This window comes from Microchirus variegatus (assembly GCF_963457635.1).
Source record: "Microchirus variegatus genome assembly, chromosome: 22".
NCBI classification, from domain to species: domain Eukaryota; kingdom Metazoa; phylum Chordata; class Actinopteri; order Pleuronectiformes; family Soleidae; genus Microchirus; species Microchirus variegatus.
The window spans coordinates 19,410,622-19,434,155 of record NC_139823.1 but is presented as its reverse complement, the minus strand read 5'-3'; the positions used below and the strand labels follow the sequence as shown (position 1 = coordinate 19,434,155).

Sequence of the window (23,534 nt, the reverse complement as noted above, 5' to 3'; positions counted from 1 at the left end):
TTGTTCTGCTGTGACTCAACAGATTATTGTTTGTGGCTCACATCATCCTTTATATGATTGTTTCATCATCATTATTATTATTATAATAATATTTAAAGGGACCATCAGTAACAACAGCAGCTACAGTTTTACTGTGAAGTCCTGATTTACAGACTCAGACTCCATCTGAAAGACGATTTAATCCCTTGTTTTTGTCAGATTTTGACCAATAACGTGTGTGTAATCTGTAATCTGACTGGAGACCAATGTCCTCGCAAACTACAAACTTGAATCTTTCAATTTATTTGAATAAATACTAAATAGTTTGACCTCATATATGAACAGGGACATTAAACGTGTTCATGTTCCTGTTTCCTCTGACCTTAAAGACTCCGGCGATGATGAAGACGTGGTCACACATCAGAGGAAGATCAAACTCTCCGGCGTCCAGAGAATCTCGCAGCTCTCTGACGGCGCGAGCTCCCGCCGGCCGCCGGAAGATTCCCCGCGTCCACGGCCCCTCGTGGTACAGGAACACCAGCATGTCCTGTGGAGCGAGGCATGATGGGTAAAAAAAAACATCCCCTTAAAAACAAACGTGTTGTTGTTGTGTTTGCGTAACAGCGTCACACTCACCATGACGGGTTTGGGTAAAGCGTCTTCAACACAAACGCAGCTGAGCTGACGGCCGAACAGGCAGCCGCGGGCCGCGCCGGTGACGGACAGGTGAGAGGCGGAGCCTCGCCAGAAGGCCCAGGTCATGAGGGACCGCCTCCTTTTAAATGACTTCTGAGAAAAATCTGGAGAGAAAACACGACATCGACGACGTAAAAGTGACAAAAACTGATTTTAACCTCATGTAATCTACGTCAGATTAAGTCTACGACATCTTTAGAACATGTTTAGACAGACTTTAACAACAGGATACTGAAGTTTCTAAACCACTCACACTCCAACACCAAAGCCCATAGAGAAAATCAGTGATTTTAGCTCACAGGGACACAGGAGCTGCTTGTCCTCTGCTGCCTCGTGTGGTCACTTTGTGTCACTGATTTAAAGCTAAATGAGGGATTTTGAAAGCCGAACTGTCCATAAGAACATATTGTAAGTTAGTGATGGAGGCAGCAGTGGATCAACAACTCCTGTGAACTCCTGTGATGTTAAAATCACTGGTTTACTCTATGGACTTTGGTGTGGGAGAGTGAGTGGTTTACAGACTTCAGTTTCCTGTTGTTAAAGTCTGTCTAACAGTGAGATAAAGACGTGAAACATGGTCTTAAGATACTTTATGGACTCAAGACTTTCCTGCCATATATTCACACATCCCGCGACTGTCACGTCTCACAAAATCACACCTGAAAAATCCCCAGAATGCAACACCAAGCTTTAGAAACCGCGCTCACCTGCAAACAGCTGCTGCTGTTGCAGCAGCGTCTCCTCCGGTCGAGGCTTCAGGATGAACTGACACTGCCTGGTGGCCTGCACATGCCCCACCTGCAGCCTCTCTCTGTCCACAGGTGGCGCCGCCGCGTCCCTGCCTCCTCCTCCTCCTCCTCCTCCAGCCCCGCCCCCCTGAGACGCCGCCGCCGCCTGTCTCATGTGGTTCATGTGGACGCTGAATGGAAACTCGTGACCTGAGCAGGAGACGAGGATGAGAAACAGAGTGAGTGATTGTTGTGTGATTACAGTGATGTTCATGTCAGTCAGCTGACCAATCACTGACCAATCAGAGGATAGGGGGCGTTGTCCCGCTTTGAAATGACCCACAACTGGTAGTTTTTCACGTTTCCCTGAGAGACAGAGGAAACTGTAAAACACACATACAGTATATATATAAAGTATATATATAAATGCTCCCATCTTCTCTTTGACTCACGATGATGCTGAACTGCTGCAGAGCCAGTCGGATCACCTCATTGGTTGAATCGGAGTTGCTCACAGGTAGTGTCTTTGTCTGTGAAGACAACAACAAACAAACAAACGAATGACGATTTAATCGTAAGAAAAGAAGACGGAGACAGAAAATAATCAAACTCACCACAGCAAAACTGTTGATTCCTTTCCCGTAAACGCGGAGTGGGATGGTTTTAGGCTCCTCCCACTCTTTCTCTTCTTTTATACGACTGCAGAGAACGTGAAGGAGACAGTCAGTGACACACACACACACACACACACACACACACACACACACACACACACACAACAATGCTCATAGAGTTTACCTTTTGAGGAGCGACAGCCATTTCTCTTTCTGTTCTGCTGAGCTGAAACATCACAATTATCATGTCAAAGTTTAAAAAACCAGTAGATTAAAGACATTTAACAAAAGAATCTTCATCAGATTAACCCTACGATGTCTTAAGAACAAGTTCACGTCTTTATTTCACTGTGAGAAACACAGGAAACTGAAGTTTGTGAACCACTCACTCTCCCACACCAAAGCCCATAGATAAAATCAGTGATTTTAACATCACAGCACACAGGAGTTCACAGGAGTTGTTGATCCACTGCTGCCTCCATCACTAACTTACAATGTCTTATTTTGTCAAATTCGGCATTAAAAATCCTGCATTTTGATAGACCTCAGTTACACAAAGTGACCACACGAGGCAGCAGTAGACCAGCAGCTCCTGTGTCCCTGTGAGCTAAAATCACTGGTTTTCTCTATGGGCTTTGGTGTGGTTTAGAAACTCATACAAACTGTGAGAAAAGTCTGTCTAACAGTGAGAATAAAGTGTGTGTGTGTGTGTGTGTGTGTGTGTGTTACCTGTACACAGCCACACAGTTGCAGGTGGGCCAGCCAATCACAAAGCTCCTCTCCGTGTCGACGCTGCCCTCGCACACCTCGTCCACGCAGCTCGCCGTCCACATCTCGCTCACACACACCTGCGTCTTCAGCTTGAAGTGGTTCGCCGACCTGTGGACAGGGAGGCACAGAGCCGCGTGACCACACACACAATAACACACACACACACGTTTGTAACCTTTGACCTCTGTGTGGCTACACCATGCTCTCTCACTTGGCCTTGGCGACGACCAGGACGTCGTTGAAGAGGAAGAGGTGTCTGTCCTGCGTCTGCATGCCCGTCCTCAGCTGAGTGTGTCCGTGCAGGAGGAAGCGGCGTTCTGAGGCGGCGAGGAAGGACTGGACCAGAGGACACGCCTCCGGACTCACAGGGACCAGGAAGCCGTCTCTGAAACAACCACAACAGACGACTTAAAGCTCACATCAATGACAAACCTCTTTGTTTCCACACTGACGTGATCGCAGATTGGGTGCAATCTGCAGTCTGGCCATTAGATGTCACTGTTTCTCACACACTGGACGGTTTAAAAACACGCGGAATGCGTTGCTCCCGATTCTTTCTCGTCGCGGTCTCAACGCGGTCTGGACGGCGTTTTTTTTTAACGAGGTTATTTTCGTCCTCACTTTCTCAGACCGTGTGTTCAAATTCAGACCCTATTAATAGAAGCCTGATCCTGCAGCTAAGTCTGGTCACACATGGATTATCTGTGCCAGTGGATTCAACTCCTCAGGTGTGTGTGTGTGCGTGTGTGTGTGTGTGTGTGTGTTACCAGTACCTGGACAGAGTCTTGGACCGGGTCAGGGCCTTAGTGATGACCAGAGACGGAGCAGACTGACGCCGACAGCTCTGAGTCTTCATCCTCTGAACACAAACAGCATCACAACAGTGTGTTATGATTTATTCATCTACAGTGCACAGTCAGACGTGACTTCACATGTTCACGTGTTCACGTGTTCGCGTCATGTTTGCTCTCCTCGCTCGTTCATCACAGCTCGGCCTCCAGAGCGACGTGGATGAAGATTAACTGAGGTCGATGAAACCTTCATCTGTCTCTGCGCTCTGACACGTTCTCACACGCTGTGCTCTGCAGCTGTACTTCACCTTTTCACCAGCAGGGCGTCGCCATCTTCACCAAGATGACTTGGTGACGGACGTATGAGGAGGCAACGACAAAGTTCTAACTTCACCGACAGAGCAGGAGGAAAACAACTCATTTTAGCCACGAACAAAATCCATAGAGAAAATCAGTGATTTTAGCTCACAGGGACACAGGAGCTCCTGGTCCTCTGCTGCCTCGTGTGGTCACTTTGTGTCACTGAGTTAAGTCTAAATGAAATACTTTAAAAGCCGAATTCACTAAAATCAGACATTGTAAGTTAGTGATGGAGGCAGCAGTGGGTCAACAACTCCTGTGAACTCCTGTGTCTCTGTGATGTTAAAATCACTGGTTTACTCTATGGACTTTGGTGTGGGAGAGTGAGTGGTTTACAAACAGATTTCTGTGTTGGTGTCATTTTAAAGGGACAGTTCACGTCATGTTCTTCTGACCTGACCTAAGCCGTGACACAGTTTCTGTGTCCAGTAAAGGTTTTATTTTGAAAATCTTACCCGTTTATTCTCCTGCTGCATGCTGCCTCTCCTCCGGCTGACCTCCACCACCTGCTGCTCCTCCACCTGCTGCTGCTGCAGTGGAGACATGTCCATCCGGCTGCCCTCACCTCCTCCAGCTCACCGTCCGGCTGTCTATGTGTCCTTAAGCTCACTGTCCAGCCTCCAGATGTTCTCCAGCTCACTGTCCAGCCTCTATGAGTTCTCCAGCTCACTAAGCTCACTGTCCAGCAGTCTTGAGATGTTCTCCAGCCTTGAGTCTTGAGATGTTCTCCAGCCTCTGCACGTTCCCTCAGCTCACTGTCCGGTTGTCTTTACATCCATCGGCTCACTGTGCAGCCTCCAGATGTTCTCCCACTGTCCTCACGTCCTCCAGCTCAGTGTCCAGCTGTCCTCAGCCAATCAGAGCTCAGACAAATCGCTCGTGCTCCTGGAGAACAAACAGCGTCTGACCTCAAACCTGGAGTAAACTGTGTTCGACCGAAACAACAACAACAAGAAGAACATCCGTGAGGAGCAACACTTCACATGACAAACAAACAATGACAGTGAACGACAGCGAGAGTAAACAAACCTTCTCAGCTCTGTGTGTGTGTGTGTGAGAGTGTGTGTGTTCTCACCTCAGTCTGGATTATCAGCTGCTGCTGCGACACTTCTTAATACGTCTTTACGCACAGAGAGGAGGCGGAGCCAACACTGTAAAACAAACTCAACAGAGAAAAGAGGGAAAAAAGGACGTCTATTTTTAACACACACACACACTCTCTCTCTCTCTCTCTCTCTCCCTCTCACACACACACTCTCTCTCTGTCTCTCTCTCTCACACACACACACTCTCTCTGTCTCTCTCTCTCACACACATACACACTCTCTCTCTCTCTCTCTCTCACACACACACAGTTTAACCTGAAAAAAACCTTCACAATAGCCTAACGTGATATCATCATAAATCAGACTGGCTTTTTTTTTTTTTTTTTTTTCTTTTAAAAAAAAAAAAAAAAAAAAAAAAAAAAAAAAAAAATCAGACTGGCTTATTTCCTTCATTAATCAATAACTCTATGACGATCGACCTCTGTCAAAATGTTTGGTAATAAATAATAATCAAACACATTATGAACGGAGTGATGATGCAAACCCACTTAAAATTAATAAAATCAGAACTAAAACGTTCCAAGATTTATGTTAATGTGTCCAAAAAATGTTATTCCCATACATCACATTAAAACAGTTTGTCTTTTTATATCTGACATTAATATTTATGTTATTTTGTTATGACTGAAGATAAAAACAATTTAAAATTACATTCCTTTTGGACAAAAACTTAATTAGTTGTTTAGTTAGCTGCTTCAGTAAAGTTTGTAAAACAGTGTTGTTGTTAGCTTGTTTTGTTTTCTTTTATGGACATTTAGCAGAGCCTGTTAACATGCTAAGTGGACATGCTAATAAATGTTATACCACGCAGCTTCTCTCATGTTTTATAAACGTTCTGTCAGCTTAAATTATTCTCATTTATGTTTTACCAATACGCGAACTTTTACTCCGTCCTCGGACATAAAAACCTTTTCAAACCGGAACTAGTTAGCATAAAAGAAACAGCTAACGTCACGTCCTTGTCACCAATATGCAAACTTCTCCGCCTTCCTCAGACATAAAAACTTAACAAATTGATTTTAAAGGTCATAAAATAGGAAAGACACATTAAAAACAGTTTGGACAGAAACACGCGCACTAAAGTTGGTCATAAGCTATTGTGGCTATTAAGCTAGCTATTGTTAGCTAGTTCCGGCAACAAAAGGTAGTAGATAAAAGCCATAAGGTATACATAGCTTTTGTTAGCCGGAACTAGCTAACAATAGCTAGCCAGCATAGATACTCTAAGTGGAGTTTTATCGCTTTAATACTTTATTTTAGGCGCTGATTTATGGCGAGGTCAGAAAAAGTGGAACATTTAGTGAAGAAAGAAAGAAAACAGTTGCCCCTAAAAACCAGAAAGAGAAGTGGGCCACAAAGTGGGCTAAAGCAGAACCAGGACGACTTCTCTTTCCCCAGATTATCCTCATTAATCCGAGCCCCGTTCTAAAGTGGATCAGTGGAGTGATTGTCTTCTCTGTTGATGATGAGCAGATAATGAACTGTTAATGAGCAGATAATGAGCTGCCCTGGGCAAAGAAAAGACACCAAACATAGTTTTTAAAGTGTCCGCGTTAAACTTCTGTTCAAACGTCCTAATAACGACGAAAAACACATTATTTTACCAAAAACAAACAGTAGAAACATGATTCAGTCGTATTCTATCAAACAAAAAGAGGGTTTTTATTGAAACCACACTGTCGCTGATTCACTAAAAATAAACCAGGTCTTATGAAAGATATAAAAACATGTGATATTATACGAAGACGGAGGAAAACCGAGTGTGAACTTCAAAGTTCCACATGTATTTCACTATTTAATTAAACTTATGTAAGTTTGTTTCATCAAGTCATAAGATTTATTACGTCACTGAAACGTGTGATCGAGTAATCCCGATGAAAGAAATGACAGAAAAACACGTTTTTTTTCTACGAAAGTTTTATTTGACTCTGGAGTGGATTTTTGTTTTCACGTTAGCAAAAGTATTTGATTTCTGTCGTTCTGCTGTAGAAACACGGCCGACGTTTAGTGACCTCTGGTGGTGACGCTGCACACTGCAGCCAACACCTTCAGTGTGTCAACCACGGAGGCCGCGAACAATAGTAGATTTGTCCTTCCCGGGCTCCTGTACAAACAGTCTGCTCGTTCTGAGGTAACAAAAACACAACCGCTCTGATTTCATTTTTCTATAGGATAATAAATAAATCAAAACATAGTTGTAAATATTCTGTTTATATTCAGTTGATATCGCCTCCTTAATTCTGTTTTAAAAAGTTATTATTCGCCGACGTAAACATTTAAAAAAGTCCAATGAAAACATGATCATGAACTGAATTAGATTCTGTGTTTTTCCTAAATCCTATTTATCTAAAAAATAACAATAAAACGGTAACAAAGCTCCATGAGGTCAGTATCTGCGGCGTTTGTTATTTGGCCCGTCAAAGACGCCCCCTGCTGGACTTCCCATGCCAAACCCTGCAGCTGCGCCTCCTTGAGGGCCGAGTGGCTGTTGCTGCTGTTGGTGTTGTTGTTGTTGTTGTTGCTGCTGCTGCTGCTGCTGTTGTTGTTGTTGTTGTTGCTGCTGTTGGTGTTGTTGATGTTGCTGCTGCTGGTGTTGTTGATGTTGTTGTTGTTGTTGGTGATGTTTAGGCGACTCGACCTCAGGCCGACCCCCCACTGATCCACCCTGTGAGTATCTATCGTTTCTCTGCGGCGCAGTAACGTAGCGTCACGCACGAAAGATTGATCAAAGTTTGACGATCGCAGCAGCAGAAGAAGAAGAAGAGAAAGAAGAACTCTTTTAGTTAAATCTACGGATTTTTGTGTCGATTAACTCGAGCTTTGCCGAGTTTTTCCAGATACTTTACCATGGCTCCGTTCTCTGGCATCAACTGTGCGCCCATGTTTGGACTTCCCTCCGGGCCGGGGGCTCCGCCCCTTCCACCCATGCCCATCATTTGAGCACCCTGGTTAGTGCCGGGCGCAGCGGAGGCCTGGTTGTAACCATCTACACGCAAAACAACATCGTAAGAGATGACTTTTACAACAGGAAACTGACGTTCACTCTCCCACACCAAAGTCACTCACTCTCCCACACCAAAGTCACTCACTCTCCCACACCAAAGTCACTCACTCTCCCACACCAAAGTCCATAGAGTAAATCAGTGATTTTAACATCACAGCACACAGGAGTTCACAGGAGTTGTTGATCCACTGCTGCCTCCATCACTAACTTACAGCGTCTGATTTTAGTGAATTCGGCCATTTTCGTTGACTTCAGTGACACAAAGTGACCACACGAGGCAGCAGTAGACCAGCAGCTCCTGTGTCCCTGTGAGCTAAAATCACTGGTTTTCTCTATGGGCTTTGGTGTGGGAGAGTGAGTGGTTTACAAACTTTAGTTTCCTGTTGTTAAAGTCTGTCTAACAGTGAAATAAAGACGTGAACGTGTTCTTAAAGACATTGTAGACGTAAACTGATGTAGATTTTATTGGGAGAGTCTTTTAAGAAGAGGTTAAACACTATTTTTCCTGGAGGACATCAGAACACAGATAACGTGTTCTATTTTACTACATTTTTAACCCGGCGTCTCAAACTCAAAGTGTTTAATTCCACATAAAAGTGTGGGTTTTGGACACAAATTTCACACTAAAGCGTATTTATGATGCAAAATCAATGAAGAAATAAAAAAAATAAACATTTTGATTGGTGGGCAGTGAGTTAGACACCGACTCTGTATTCTCCAAGGTTACAACGATGTTGAAACATGATCTCCTCGACTGGAAATGATCAAATTTTGTGTAACAGGAGAAAAAAAAGAGAAGGTATGACACTTAGTATGAAAACAAATAATAATAAAAACGTTATTTTACCTGGCAGATTAACGGCTCCACGCTGACCCAGATCCCCCGCTCTCATTTCCTGTTCCCTCTGAGTGAACGAGTGAAGAAGAAGAAGAAGAAGAAGAAAAGTGAGTTCACTTTCAAATATTCATGTGTTTACAAACAACAACGACATTAAACACTTTAAAAACTTTTAAAACTTTAAACATCCATTAGTTTTTTTTTTTTTTAAACGTGTTGTCAGAGATTATTCCTCAATACATCGGTTTAAACAGGAGACAGTGCCCTCTAGTGGTGAGCTCCAAATCATGGATCATCAATAATCATGATTAAATAGTTTTTCAGTGTTTTTAAATAAAACAATAATAATTTTAGTTTGTAGATGTTTGAAAAATCACAATGTTTCAAGGTTTACGTCACATCTTCTAAGAATAATCCCGAGTTGCAGCCAAAGTTAATCCCACTGTTTGATGAAATAAGATTTTGACAGAGTTGTCGTCAGTCTTTGGAATCAGAAACAACCACGAGAAAGAAAATCCATCAGATCTGAGATAAAAACATGTAAAGATCCCCAATCTGATGGATTTAATCCACAGAATCTGTAGATTAAAAACACAATAACAGACGATAGAAGCGACTGAGAAACACTGTGTGAAGAGTAAAACGATGAAATTTGTTGTGATGAAACTCACATTTTCCAGGTAGTTTCCTTTGAAGGCATCTGGTTGTCTCCTCAGCTCCTCCTGCTCTCTGTGCCTCATCATCTCCTCCTCTCTCCTCCTCCTCTCCTCCTCATGTCTGACACAAACACAACACTGTAAATACACTCTGGAAAATCTTATTTCATCTACTGTTTAGTTAAGAAAATACACTTTTATAATGTTAAACTAAAGTGTGTTAAAGCAGAATAACTCAAATGATGAGAGAGTAACACGTAATAATCAGAGTATTTAAAGATTATCAATGCAACAGCGTCCAAAACCAGGGAAAGTCATCAGAGATTAGAATTAAAATATCAAAACTAGAGCTCAGCTTTAATCTGTACGTCAGCATCGATCAATATGTCACTGTTAATATGTGGGAAATATCTGCTGTTAATATGAGCAGAATATCTGCGAGTGTATGTGTGTGTGAGTGTGTATGTATGTGTGTGAGTGTATGTGTGTGAGTGTGTGTGTATTAGTGTATGTGAGTGTGTGTGTGAGTGTGTGAGAGTGTATGTGTGTGTGTTTGTGTATGAGTGTGTGTGTGTGTGAGTGAGTGAGTGAGTGAGTGAGTGAGTGAGTGAGTGTGTGTGTTTGTGTATGAGTGTGTGTATGAGTGTATGTGTGTGTGTGAGTGTATGTGTGTGTGTGAGTGTATGTGTGTGTGAGTGTGTGTGTGTGTGTGTGTAAAGACTGTTAAAAAAGTCTGGTCTCACCTCATCTCTATCTGCTTGCGTCTCTGCAGCTCCTGGTTCCTGAGCTCCTCGAGCCTCCTCAGCTCCTCCTGACGTCTCATCAGATCTGGAAAACACAAAAGAGAACATGAGAGAAGATGAAAACCAGAAACGATGTCTGGTGATGACACAGAGGTGTGAAGGAGGAAGCTCTGACCGTGTCTCATCATCATGAGCTGATGTTCGTGTTTTGCCGCCTCCAGCTCGGCCTCCAGCTTCTCCTTGGCCTCGCGGATGCTTTTGTCCACCTGCTCCTTCTGCTGCTTCTGCAGCTCGTCCAGAGCTTTCCAACGAGACGAGTACTCAAAGTCAAACGTGCCGGGCTGAGCGAAGTGTGGAGGCTGCTCACGTTCTCTGAGGAGAGGGACAACACTGAAGCGCCACCTCTGCTGCTGCTGATGCTCAGACAAACACACACAAACTCACACTCACTTGTGATACTTTGGGATTCTCTGCAGCAGCTTCTCAGGAAGTCCTTCCTCGTCGTCTAAGTGCTCTGACGGCTCCACGATGGCTGGACACGGCGTTCTGGAGACACAGAGGACGGTTTAAAGACAAGGAAATAATAATAAAGTTCAGTTTACGTTTGTTTCTACAGCGAGTTTAAGAGATGAGAGGGAAAAACTAAGAGAAGGATGGAATAAAGAGGTGAAGAAGAAGAGAAGGAGACAAGGAGAAGAGGGAGGAGGAATTAGAGAAAAGACAAATAAGTGATTTGAAAACAAAGATTGTCTGACATTTTCTGGACCAAACAAGAACAAACGACCTCAGTCGACAAAAGTCGCTGTTAGAATAGAAACAAAAGGTTTATTTAACATATAATCAGCTGTTTTCTCAATGAATCGAGTAATTGTTTGGTTCATAAAACATCACAAAAAGTTGATGATGTTCTTGTTTTCGTCCAAAAAACAAGTTTTAATGATTTATTTCTTATATGGAACAAAGAAACAAGAAAATATTCACATTTAAGAAGCTGAAAACTCTTTTTTTTGTAATTAATAACATATTTTATCACATGGGGGAAAAACTAAAGCGTCCTAAAATTAACGTCCACTGCCCTGAATTCACAGAGATCTAAATCAGCCTCAGATCAACGTCTCTCTGTTGTGTTTGTTTCTTACGTGGTCAGCAGCAGCGCTCCCTCGTTGCAGAGCTCCAGAGCTTTCCGCGCCGCAGCTTTGCTCCCAAACTCCACGACGCCTCGCCCTGTGGGCCGGCCGCGGTCGTCCGTCACCACGACGGCTCGCTCCACCGGTCCAAACTGAGAGAACGCCTGAGAAGACGAGAGGTCAACGACAAAAAGTCAGTGAGGAAAACGAGAGGACAGCAGCGACAGGAAGTCCCTCCTCCTCCTCCTGCGCTCTCTACCTGCTCCAGCAGCTCGTTGGTCACGACGGGCAGAAGGTTACGGACTGAGAGGGAGGCGCCGTGCGTCGCAAACCGCACTCTGATTGGTCGATTGTTCAGAATGGTCCCGTCCAGCTCGGCTTTGGCGATCTCTGCCAGCGTCTTTGACTCCTGGGAGACGAGGGACAAAAACACATCAGGGAACAAGAGAAATATTTATTAAAACGAGGGCTGCAACGAAAAATAAATAACTAAATTAATCATCAATTATTTGTAACAGTAATAAGACATTTGATTTTATTCCAGCTCCTTACATGTTCAGTTTGTGGACAAATTGGAGAACGTCATCATTTCCAGGTTTGAGAAATAAAAATCAATGTTTTTCAACTTTCTATGACATTTGATGGACTAATAATAATAGTATTATTATATATAATAATAAAAATAACCAACATATTAATCAATTATGAAAATAATCATTAATTGTAGCTCTACAGTTTATACAAAGGCTTATTTTATATTTCTCATGCCATGCAAACATGTTAAACTACTGACTTTAATCATTCACTGTGATTTAAAAGCTATTAAAAGTTATTTGATTTGATTATGGTGTTTAAAAGATATAATATAAAATTATTAATACTTGGAAAATGTTTGGAGATATATAAGATAAACCTTTGAATATAAAAATAAGACAAATCCAAACATTTCTATCCAGAAAATCCTCAGGTTCCATTTGTTTACCTCTGCCTTGCCCGGACCAATATGGCGGCCTCGCTGACGTATCGCTACAGAAACGGCCGAGCGGCCAATCGGACGCACGTACGTGTTGACGTCAGTGGTGACGCCCGCGTACGTGCAATAACATTGAATCGTTAGCATGTTAGCTAATGCTAACATAGCAGCTAGCTCCTTTTCTCCACATTTCTGTCTTAAATCTATAAAATGGACTTAAAAATAAGGTTACAGTTTAAAGGGGAGTTTGACACAACATGGCGGCGCACTCAGCGGGAGGCGAGGAGTCGGTCATACCAGGCGAATGAAGCCGAAACCCCGCTCTCTGTTGATGAACACCTCGTTCACGTTCCCGTATCTGGCGAACATGTTGGTGAACTCTTCCTCGGGGATGTCGAGCGGCAAACAGCCGACGAACAGGCGACACCGCTGCGTGAACGGCTTCTCTCCGGGTCTCCGAAAACTCGCGATATCCAGAATCATTTTAGCCGAAGCTTCTCCGTTTCCTTCCCCGGCTTCTTCCGCCTGCTCCGCCGCGGGAGACGCCTCCTCATCCGACCGCTGCTGCTGCTGCGGTGCCGGGCTGTCTTTGTTCGCCGTCTGCTGCTGCTGCTGCTGCTCCATGGCCGGGGAGTCGGTCCCGCGCCGCCCCGGTTGAGGAGAGCAGCTGTTCGGCGTGCTTCTGTTCGACATGTTCGCACGGAAGTTCGTGTATCGGCGCGTCCGCGGTGAACTCGAGTTTGTCGTAAAGACGAGCGGAGAGCGGAGCGCTCATCTGCCTCCAAAGATGGCGGCTCACATGGACTCACGGGCTGCGGTTCCCTGAGCCGCCAGCAGGGGCGCACAAACACTATCAAATATAATCATAATGGAACAGAAACAATAATAGTACATCATAATTCTGCACTTTAAACACTTCTTTGAACATATATAAAAGTAGAGATACACAATATATACATTTAAAAAAGTTTGTTCTAATATTTTCAGTGATATTAAATCTCATATTTTATCATTTGCTACATGTTGCTGCTCTGACAAGAATTCCCCATTTTTTAAGTATTAAAAGTACATATATCAAGCACATTGTTTGGTCCAGAAAATGTTGAAATAGTCCTAATCCACAGTCTTTTGTAATACTTTTATAAATAAATTAATGTAGGTAAACACGACAGGAAATGATGTCTTCACAGTTTGTATTTATTTCACCAGTTTTGCTTCAGCTCCTTCGACTCAAGCTGTGAAAATAAATTATTCAATCTCAAAGTGATGCTGCCGTTGCATCTGAAATGTCTCCACTTCCTGTTTCTCATCATCTGAAAGTCGATGATGATGATGATGTCACTGACCGACACGTTTAAAAAAGGCAGATTACAATAATACGTGGTGTAATCTGCCTGGATGTAGTGTGGAATAATCCTGGTCCAGTCACACAGACGCTTGTTCACATCATAAATAAGAGGCCATTCATAAAAATAATATATATATTAAATTAAAAAACAGCCTATTCCTCGTCGTCGAGGACGTCCGACAGTCCTTGTAGCCGCGCGACGGTGTCGCTGTGGGTCGGTGCGTTGGTGAAAACGGTCCCCACAAACAACGGCGTTCCGCTCAGGATGTGACGGATCACCGTGCACGAGCCCGACAGCTCGATGTGGAAACCTAAATGTCTCAGCTCCTCCTCGGTTTGCAGCGGGGCGGGACTTAACGGAGACGCAAAGAACTGTGGGAAATGTAGTAAGAAAAAAAAAGAGAGAAGATCCGGAAATAAATCAAATCAATATTTCTGTACGGCTGGGTGATATGAAATATAAATGAAGGTTTTTTATGTGTCTTAGAAACAATGAAATTGAATTTAAATATGACCAAATGCTGTAACAACACAAATAGTAACTTTTAAAACAGAATTTTGTCAATTCCATGTTTTTTTCCATCAATATTTAAGACATTTAGTGTGTATTCAATTTAATAAATATGACTATTATCATTGTAACAGCCTTTAAAACCAGGGAAAGTCATCACAGATACTGTGATTATTATTATCCAACATCTAAGACAACATCTTGTCTCATATCACGATATACAGATAAAATACTGATGTATTATAGAGCAGCGAGACTCACCGCTGCTCCTGTGGTCGGGTGGATGAAGTCGGCCCAGTAACCTGCCGTCCACAGAGCGAAACACATTTCCTTTGCTCCGTTTACAAACTGAAGTGACACACACACATAGATAATCATCATCAGCTGCTCACCTTTAGAAAATACTTTATAAACAGAATGAAACATGACATCACTGACTTTGTTTAACAGCTGATCTCTGCCCTGCTCTGACTCCACCTCCTTCTCCTCCCGGTGATGACTCCTCTGCGTCACCGTGACAACCGTGATAGAGGTGGCAGGTGCTGAGGGGAACATTAGCTCTAGATCTGGAAGAAGAAGACACACTGTTCATAAATATGGGTGATTTTGAGGGGTAAAAACCACACTCGGACACACACACACCTTTCCTCAGCAGCTCAGGACAGGAGTTTATGGAACAGTCGGTGTCTGTTTGGTGAAAATACTGCTCTGCTTTGTTGACTCTCAATGACATGGGACCCAGTTTCCCCTGATAAAACACAAACACACACACTAGTTATCATTTAAGTCAACAAAACCACACCAAAATCGCACATTTTATTTGTTTTTATTTAGCGATAGGCGTCTTTAATCCCGTCAAGGAGATTTTCTGGTTAAATAAATCAACAGGAATTTACACCCGGCACCAAAACTATCACACTGTCAATTATTTAACAACAACAACAAAATTATAAAGGTGTCAACACTTACGTGGAACTCATTGACAAACTGGGCCAGAATGAACTGGTGTCTCTCTGCGCTGCTCGGCGCCGTCAGCACGTCCGGAACCGTTCTGTGGACGGGAAACTTCTTCTGGTCGGCCGTGCCGTCCAGGTGACAGTCAAAGCCAGCGTTGCCGGGTAACTGGAAGCGCTGGTCCTGAGGTCCGAACGGTCCCATGCTCTCATCGGGCCACACGGTTCTGGGCCCTGGAGGACGAGAAAGAACACGGGCGTCCGTTTGAAACAGAGACGCAGACGCCAACACAGAACCAGAGGCTGGAGACGCGTCACTCACCTGAGTCTGTGTGCGATACAGTAACGTAGGGTTCATCTGAACTAGCAGCAGAAAAGGTTCTGGTTCTTCCGACTCTGAGAGCAGCCAACGCTTGACAACGCGCCGTCTGAGACAGAACCAACCTGCTGCAGCCACACAGCACCTGCAGACACAGAGATGACTGTGAAGGAAATGTCAAGACATAGTAAATAAATACCTAAATAAAAGAGGTAAGAATGTTAAAGTACATTGAAAGGGTAGGATAAAATCATTTGTGGCTGACCCTTAAATGAACCCAAAAAATAAATAATAAATCAAACAAAAAACATGTAATATTTATTTTGTGTGGTTTTATTTTGATAAATCGCAGGAAATGGTTCTACTTACGCCGCTGGACATGGTGTGTGTTCACTTTCCTCCTGTTTTTACTGGAAAACAAACAAAAACACTTCAGTTACATCACCAAACTGAAGCTAACCTTTAGCTCAGTTAGCTGCAGTTAGCTCATGGTGCAACATTAGCGCGTGTCCTCCACAGAGCAGCGGTGATTTAGACTAAACTAAACACACTCTTCGTTGACGTTAAATATATTTATAGACACATAAACAGAAAACATCACTGGTTTAGCACGAACTAGCCCTTCAGCTAAGCTAAGCTATGCTAACCAGCTGCTAGCTCTAGCTCCGGTCAGCTGATGGAACGCTTTCTCCTTTTATGTTGCCATCGATCTTTCCGACTGTGACTTCACGTTCTCAACAACAACCAGAAAAACGAATTAAGCCAACATTAACGCTACGTTTTACGTAAATAAAGCACTTAAAACGCGCTGATAATGACTGAAAGTACATGGTGTACGGACCTGTCAGCCCGCACGTACGAGCTTCTGCAACAACAACAAACCGACGGCAAGCCACGAGCGTCAAATCACCCTTGTATGGTTTGCGAAACTAAAAAAATTTGATTTCATATGACTTTTGGAATAAACGCGTTCAAAGAACTTCCATCAATGTTTAATCAGCTTCTACACGAATCAGTTACAGTTTTAAATTGATCTAAAGATTAATAATATCGCATAAGAGACACATGTCACGTTATATAGGCTGTGTTTCTCAGTTTCTCCACAAGATGGCAGAAGATCACAATCTAACAAGAGTGAACTCTGTTTCCCGTGTGTCATTAAAACCAAAAATATATATATTTTTAACTTATTTAAAATTTCGTTTTCATCCACAAATCACTTTATTTACTCTTCATATGTTAGGAATATCAGTATTTATCAAAGCTAACGAGACACTTTTAAAGCGTGTTTTTAAGTGCTGTTGTATGAGACATAATAAAAATATATATATTTTAGTCACTGAACATGTTCACATGTTAACTGAAGTTTGTAAACCACTCACTCTCCCACACCAAAGGCCAGAAAATCAGTGATTTTAACATCACAGCACACAGGAGGTAAAATTCTGCATTGAAATCCTTCGTTCACTTTAACTTCAGTGACACAAAGTGACCACACGAGGCAGCAGCAGACCAGCAGCTCCTGTGTCCCTGTGAGCTAAAAATCACTGAATGGACTTTGGTGTAGGAGAGTGAGTTGTTTACACACTTCCTGTCTAACAGTGAGATAAAGCCACAGTGTTTGTCCTGCACAGTCAGCACTAATTATGTACCTCATGCAACCACACACACACAAAAACAATGAACTATGCCTTTAAAAACCTTTGGTCTTAATCCTGTCAGTGAGCTCCTGCAGAGGCTCAGGGCGTCTGTTTGAAACAGCAGTGACAGGAAGTGTCTGTAGGTGTCGCTACCTGATGCTGGAGCCTGCGAGGACTGTCAGCGCTGCTGAACTGTGCAATTAGGCCTTTTCCCTGCTGTAAGCCTCAGGCTGCAGTCACTAATGAGGCAGCAGTGTGTGTGTGTGTGTGTGTGTGTGTGTGTGTGTATAATTATGTATAGAAGGCCTCAGGGTGCAGCAGCAGCAGCAGCAGCAGCAGCAGCAGCAGCAGCAGCAGCAGCGACTGTTGAAGGCAAACTGAAAAACAGTGTCCTGCACTGCAGAGCTGCTCCTTCATCACAGGCTTTTTTCTTTGTTCACAAACAAACACCTGAAAATTGTCGCTCACCAAAGCATCCATTAACATTCAGGAAAGTAGTAATTATGAGGAGGATAATTAGCGCGCTCAAACATGTGATCATTCATGTCATTTTACATATCTTTACATATCATGAATGCATTAAATCCCCAGCGAGCTCCGACAGCAGCGTTCTCTCTGTGTGATCGTCCCCGACACAGAGGACTGATGCAGCGGCTATAAATAAAAATGATGATTGCACGTCTATTTCTGAGCCTCCCGGAAATAATAATGTGGAAAACTGTAGCAGGGATGTTTTAGCTCTTCAGCCAACGTCGTTCTGACAACGTCACAGTCATTATACTCAGCTCAAGTCTCTAAACACCCGAAATGAGTTTGTGGAGTCGACCTCATTTGATTTCTTTGGTCAGACCAAAACCAAAAGCAGCACCTCTGCTGCGCCACTGGAATCCAGAGCATTGAGAGACTGAAAGGAAACAACATATTTGAGATATCTGTGTGGTTGTGTGAGGCAGTGACACAAAGGCTCGCTCTGCTCTCTGTTGGTGGTGACAGTCACATGTTCACAGAGGAAAATCTGTGTCATTTTACATCTACGATATCTTTAGAGCCTGTTTCACGTCTTTATTTCACTGTTAGACAGACTTTAACAACAGGAAACCACTCACTCTCCCACACCAAAGCTCACAGGGACACAGGAGCTGCTGGTCTGCTGCTGCCTCGTGTGGTCACTTTGTGTCACAGAAGTACATCAAAATGCAAGATTTTTAATGCCGAACTGACAAAATCAGTCATTGTAAGTTAGTGATGGAGGCAGCAGTGGATCAACAACTCCTGTGAACTCCTGTGTGCTGTGATGTTAAAATCACTGATTTACTCTATGGACTTTGGTGTGGGAGAGTGAGTGACTTTAGTGTGGGAGAGTGAGTGACTTTGGTGTGGGAGAGAGAGTGGTTTACAAACTTCAGTTTCCTGTTGGAAAAGTCTGTCTAACAGTGAAATAAAGCAAAAAAACATTAAAAAAACACATGAATAAAATATGATATAGACTTTAAAAGATTGTCTTTCTTATCTTTTACATTTATTTTTAACAACTGGTTCAGCCTTGACATTTAACTCAGAACAACGCAAATACTTCTGCTCCTGCATGAGCCGACCCTGAGAGAAATGTTTATATAATTAAAACTTCAGCCTGCATGTGTGTGTGTGTGTGTGTGTGTGTGTGTGTGTGTGTGTGTGTGTGTGTGTGTGTGTGTGTGTGTGTGTGTGTGTGTGTGTGTGTGTGTGTGTGTGTGTGTGTGTGTGTGTGTGTCAGGGACCAGAGGCAAAGCAGGGTGACATTTGTGAAGGCACGTAAAACCTTGCCAGTGTCTCACAGCACTGTCTGTTTGGATTATAGTTGCACAGAGCAAAGTGTAAAAATACCCCACTGCATATGTCACACACACACACACACACACACACACACACAATGACAACTGGTGATACTTCATAAGCAATAGTGTTTTCAGATGGTGTTTGAATAGTGTTTTCAGCAAAACTTTGTCTAAATAAAAATCATTTATTCTCAAAATAATAATTCTGGAGGTTTATGTCTTATATGTGGAATATTATGCATTTATTGTAAATACCAAAAGAAACAATAACCACACAAAGGCACACAATTTTCTAAATAACCTTAACATTTAAAGGAAACTCCATGGACCTACTTACGGCATTAAAAGTGATCAGATAAGGTGCATCGAGTCTAAGTCATTAAGTTAAATAAATTCATAGCCTATTTCACTTAATCCTTTCAACAAAATTATAAAGAATATAGCCTAAAACTACACTGAAACACCCTCATTAACCTATTTTAATGTCTCTAACATTGATAGTGTGATTCGGATTTGGGCCTGAACTTTGTGAAAACGGTCGGAGCAAGGCTCAGGCTCCACCCACTACTGCCAGGGTCAGGCTCAGGCTCCACCCACTACTGCCAGGGTCAGGCTCAGGCTCCACCCCCTACTGTCAGGGCCAGGCTCAGGCTCCACCCCCTACTGCCAGGGCCAGGCTCAGGCTCCACCCACTACTGCCAGGGCCAGGCTCAGGCTCCACCCACTACTGTCAGGGCCAGGCTCAGGCTCCACCCCCTTCTGCCAGGGCCAGGCTCAGGCTCCACCTCCTACTGTTCGGACCAGGCTCAGGCTCCACCCACTACTGCCAGAGTCAGGCTCCACCCCCTACTGTTCGGACCAGGCTCAGGTTCCACCCCCTACTGCCAGGGTCAGCACAGGCTCCACCCCCTACCATTCGGACCAGGCTCGGGCTCCACCCCCTACTGTTCGGACCAGGCTCAGGCTCCACCCCCTACTGTTCGGACCAGGCTCAGGCTCCACCCCCTCCTGTTCGGACCAGGCTCAGGCTCCACTCCCTACTGTCAGGGCCAGGCTCAGGCTCCACCCACTACTGCCAGGGCCAGACTCAGGCTCCACCCCCTATTGCAAAGGCCAGGCTCAGGCTCCACCCACTACTGCCAGGGCCAGGCTCAGGCTCCACCCCCTACTGTCAGGGTCAGGCTGCACCCCCTACTGTTTGGACCAGGCTCAGGCTCCACCCCCTACTGCCAGGGCAAGACTCAGGCTCCACCCCCTACTGCCAGGGTCAGCACAGGCTCCACCCCCTACCATTCGGACCAGGCTAAGGCTCCACCCCCTACTGCCAGGGCCAGGCTCAGGCTCCACCCCCTACTGTTCAAACCAGGCTCGGGCTCCACCCCCTACTGCCAGAGCTCAGTGATCATGCGCTCAGTGATCATGCTACGCTAACTGCTCTCTCAGCTTCCATTCACAACAGAAGATGATGATGATGATGATGATTGTCGCAGTCAGACGGAGGACGTCGGCGACGCCCGTGTGACTCTAACACAGTTTGATGTCGTGGAACATCTCCTCACACTCACCGCCCACAGCTAACGTGTCAGCTGATCTCAGCGGACAACAACAACAACAACGCCGCCCCGCAGAACCAAGCCATTCGCAAACAACGAGGAAGAGGAGCAGCAGCTCGCCACACGGCGTCCGAGTGTGCTCATGTGTCGTGTTCAGCTCTAGCTACCTTCATCGCACGCTCCGACGACGCTAACCGCACCTGAGCGTACGCGTCGCACAGGAAGAGGAGACGCAGCCCGCGGTAAATCGTTCATTAGCATGGAAAAGGTCAAACTCCAGACTGAAACATATCTACGTCAACACGCCGACCAGGTCGCGCTGAAACAATTAAACGTGTGAAGGGGCCTCAGGGAAGCTGCCGGCCGTCATTATAGAGGAGGGGGGGGGGGGGCTAATGTTAGCGGACAGCTGCAGGAGTTCATCACACATCAGGCACCGCAGGCCTGATTTAACTCTTCATGCTTGGATTATTCACACCAGCATGATACTGCACCACTGAGGGACACACTCACACACTACAGTGGAGCGCTGACAGTCACACAACATGACAGACCATAATACTCATGTACTGCTCTGGAGGGAAGAGACAAGACTGTTTCACAACATGGCTGCCACCAGGGACGCAGACATTTAATGTTCATGTCTTTATCTTAACTGTTAGACAGACTTTTCCCACTCACTCTGCCACACCAAAGCCCATAGAGAAAATCAGAGCTGCTGGTCCTCTGCTGCCTCGTGTGGTCACTTTGTGTCACTGAAGTACATCCAAATGAAGGATTTTAAATGCCGAATTGACAAAATAAGACATTGTAAGTTAGTGATGGAGGCAGCAGTGGATCAACAACTCCTGTGAACTCCTGTGTGCTGTGATGTTAAAATCACTGGTTTACTCTAGGGACTTTGGTGTGGGAGAGTGAGTGGTTTTTAAAGGTGCATTATGTAATAAATCATAAAATCCTCCTAATATGTCACAGAGACTCAGGAATAATGTTCATATAACAAACTGAACTCACCAACAACAACAGTACAGACAAAATATTTGCATTAAAATAATATTTTGCAAACTGCAAATCATGTCTATGTTTTGAAATCATGTTTTGGCGTCATGTGGCGCCACCTACCGCCGTCTACCAGTCATTGCAGTCAGTAGAGTCTCAGCTGCCGAGCAACCACGGGTTGCCAGTTACGTCAGAAAACGAAAACCTAAAAGGTATTTTGAATTTGAATGTAGTAACTGTTTTCGGCCACATTCTTACATATGGTACCTTTAAGTTTCCATTTAAAAATGACTCCCAGCACTCTCACATTAATCCATTTGCATAACTAATATAAGGTTAACCCCGCCTCCTGCAGCCTCCACTTCCTGCCGGTCATCAGGTCATCAGGGGACCGGGAATTCTTCACCGAGGCTACGAGTGACCTGAAATAAAAGCCTGATTGAAGGAGACGGGAGTTTTAGCTGCTGCAGGAGCTTTAGCACGTTTACTGTACGTCGGCCCGACAAACCACATGAGACAGATTACACAGTAACCTTTGCTGCGCAGCATCGCTAATAAAACCCTTGTGACAGAGCGAGCGCGTGTCCCTCTGCTCTGCTAATGAACCGCTCTCTAGAAACCATCACGAGAAGCTTTTGTGTGTTTACAGGAGGATGGTAATGCTGCTGCTGCTGCTGCTGCTGCTGCTGCTGCTGCTGCTGCTGAGCGCTCAGGTGTGACCACGTCGCTCTGCTACTGTGTGTGTGTGTGTGTCTCAATCACACAGGAGCAATCATGCGACCACTGCTGACCTAATTTGCGGGAGAACCTCTGATCCACTCATGTTACCGTCAGAGGGCGTTTGAATTCCCTGCAGCAGTTGCAGTTTGTGGTGGCGGGAAGCGGCGGCAGCGGCGGCAGGTGGGGGAGGGGCTGCCCCGGGGGTCAGGTGATGCAGCGTGAGGTGAACCTGGTCAGTCAGTGTTGACGTTCCTGTCGTTCCCAGTCGTAACCGTGAGGTCATTCTGGATTAAAGACATAAAATAAAGAAATATCTCATTTACATTTTCTACAAAAACAGGCAGCACAGCTCTAACAAAGCTCACGTTTCTGCTGCCAACAGAAAGTTTAGGAACTCGTTGCTTAATTTAGTCACAACTCGGTGACTTGTATCATATGTAAAAAGGTAGTTTGCAAGTAAACTGCTTAACTCTCACAAATCCACAAAACACCATCTAATACAATGCATTAATGTGAGAAAGAACAGTGTCTTCACCGCGGTCCTCGGTGAAATGTGGCTCAAAAATGACTTGAAAACAGGTTAAAATGCACAACAAAAACTGACTTACAGATTTTCAAATGTAATTTCTGTGAAATTGGGATCATTTCCTGAAATTCAAAAATTCATATAAATTATTCCTTATGGGTTTTGCAAATATTTTCAACGGTTCCTTGTTCAGGGCGATGCCAACTATTAGGATGCTTAATTTCAAGTCATTCCGAGATACTTTTTTTTTTGTGAAGAAAGTCAGCTCACTGTCAAAGTGCATCAGGGCAAATGGATCATTTCCTGAAATTCAAAAATTCATATAAATTATTCCTTATGAGTTTCGCAAATATTTTCAACGGTTCCTTGTTCAGGGCGATGTCGACTATTATGATGGTAAATTTCAAGTCATTCCGAGATACTTTTTGTTTTTGTGAAGAAAGTCAGCTCACTGTCAAAGTGCATCAGGGCAAATGGATAATTTGCTGGATTTCAAAAATTCATATAAATTATTCCTTATGCGTTTTGCAAATATTTTCGACGGATCCTTGTTCAGGGCGATGCCGACTATTATGTGTATTAAGTTTACCGGTAACAGGTTAAAGCAATGGTTTGCATGAAGTGTGTGTACAAATATACATTTCTGTCCAGTTTACAGCCTGAGTTGCTCCTTAAAACATGAGAATTGAGATTAATTTGAAGAATATGTGGCTCGTATACCTGAATACACACCAATGTCTGTGAAACGAGAATAAACTGGAGAAT

The 23,534-nt window shown here is 44.1% G+C and overlaps 2 protein-coding genes across 2 annotated transcripts; both read right to left on the bottom strand.

The window, feature by feature from the left end:
• Positions 1-7,025: 7,025 nt before the first annotated feature.
• Positions 7,026-13,156, bottom strand: pspc1 (paraspeckle component 1). Its single transcript, XM_083908972.1, has 10 exons — positions 12,684-13,156; positions 11,673-11,822; positions 11,426-11,577; positions 10,737-10,832; positions 10,462-10,658; positions 10,287-10,371; positions 9,559-9,664; positions 8,897-8,954; positions 7,892-8,031; positions 7,026-7,731 (listed from the first exon to the last, which is right to left on the bottom strand). The coding sequence occupies exons 1-10, from the start codon at positions 13,077-13,079 to the stop codon at positions 7,432-7,434; spliced, it is 1,680 nt and encodes a 559-aa protein (XP_083765098.1). The 5' UTR covers positions 13,080-13,156; the 3' UTR covers positions 7,026-7,431.
• Positions 13,157-13,565: 409 nt separating this feature from the next.
• On the bottom strand, positions 13,566-16,399 carry mmadhca (metabolism of cobalamin associated Da). The gene is made up of 8 exons (XM_083908653.1): positions 16,359-16,399; positions 15,887-15,927; positions 15,521-15,662; positions 15,215-15,432; positions 14,888-14,993; positions 14,684-14,811; positions 14,507-14,593; positions 13,566-14,106 (listed from the first exon to the last, which is right to left on the bottom strand). Exons 2-8 carry the CDS (start codon positions 15,896-15,898, stop codon positions 13,888-13,890), a joined length of 912 nt encoding a protein of 303 aa, XP_083764779.1. The 5' UTR covers positions 15,899-15,927; positions 16,359-16,399; the 3' UTR covers positions 13,566-13,887.
• Positions 16,400-23,534: the final 7,135 nt, after the last annotated feature.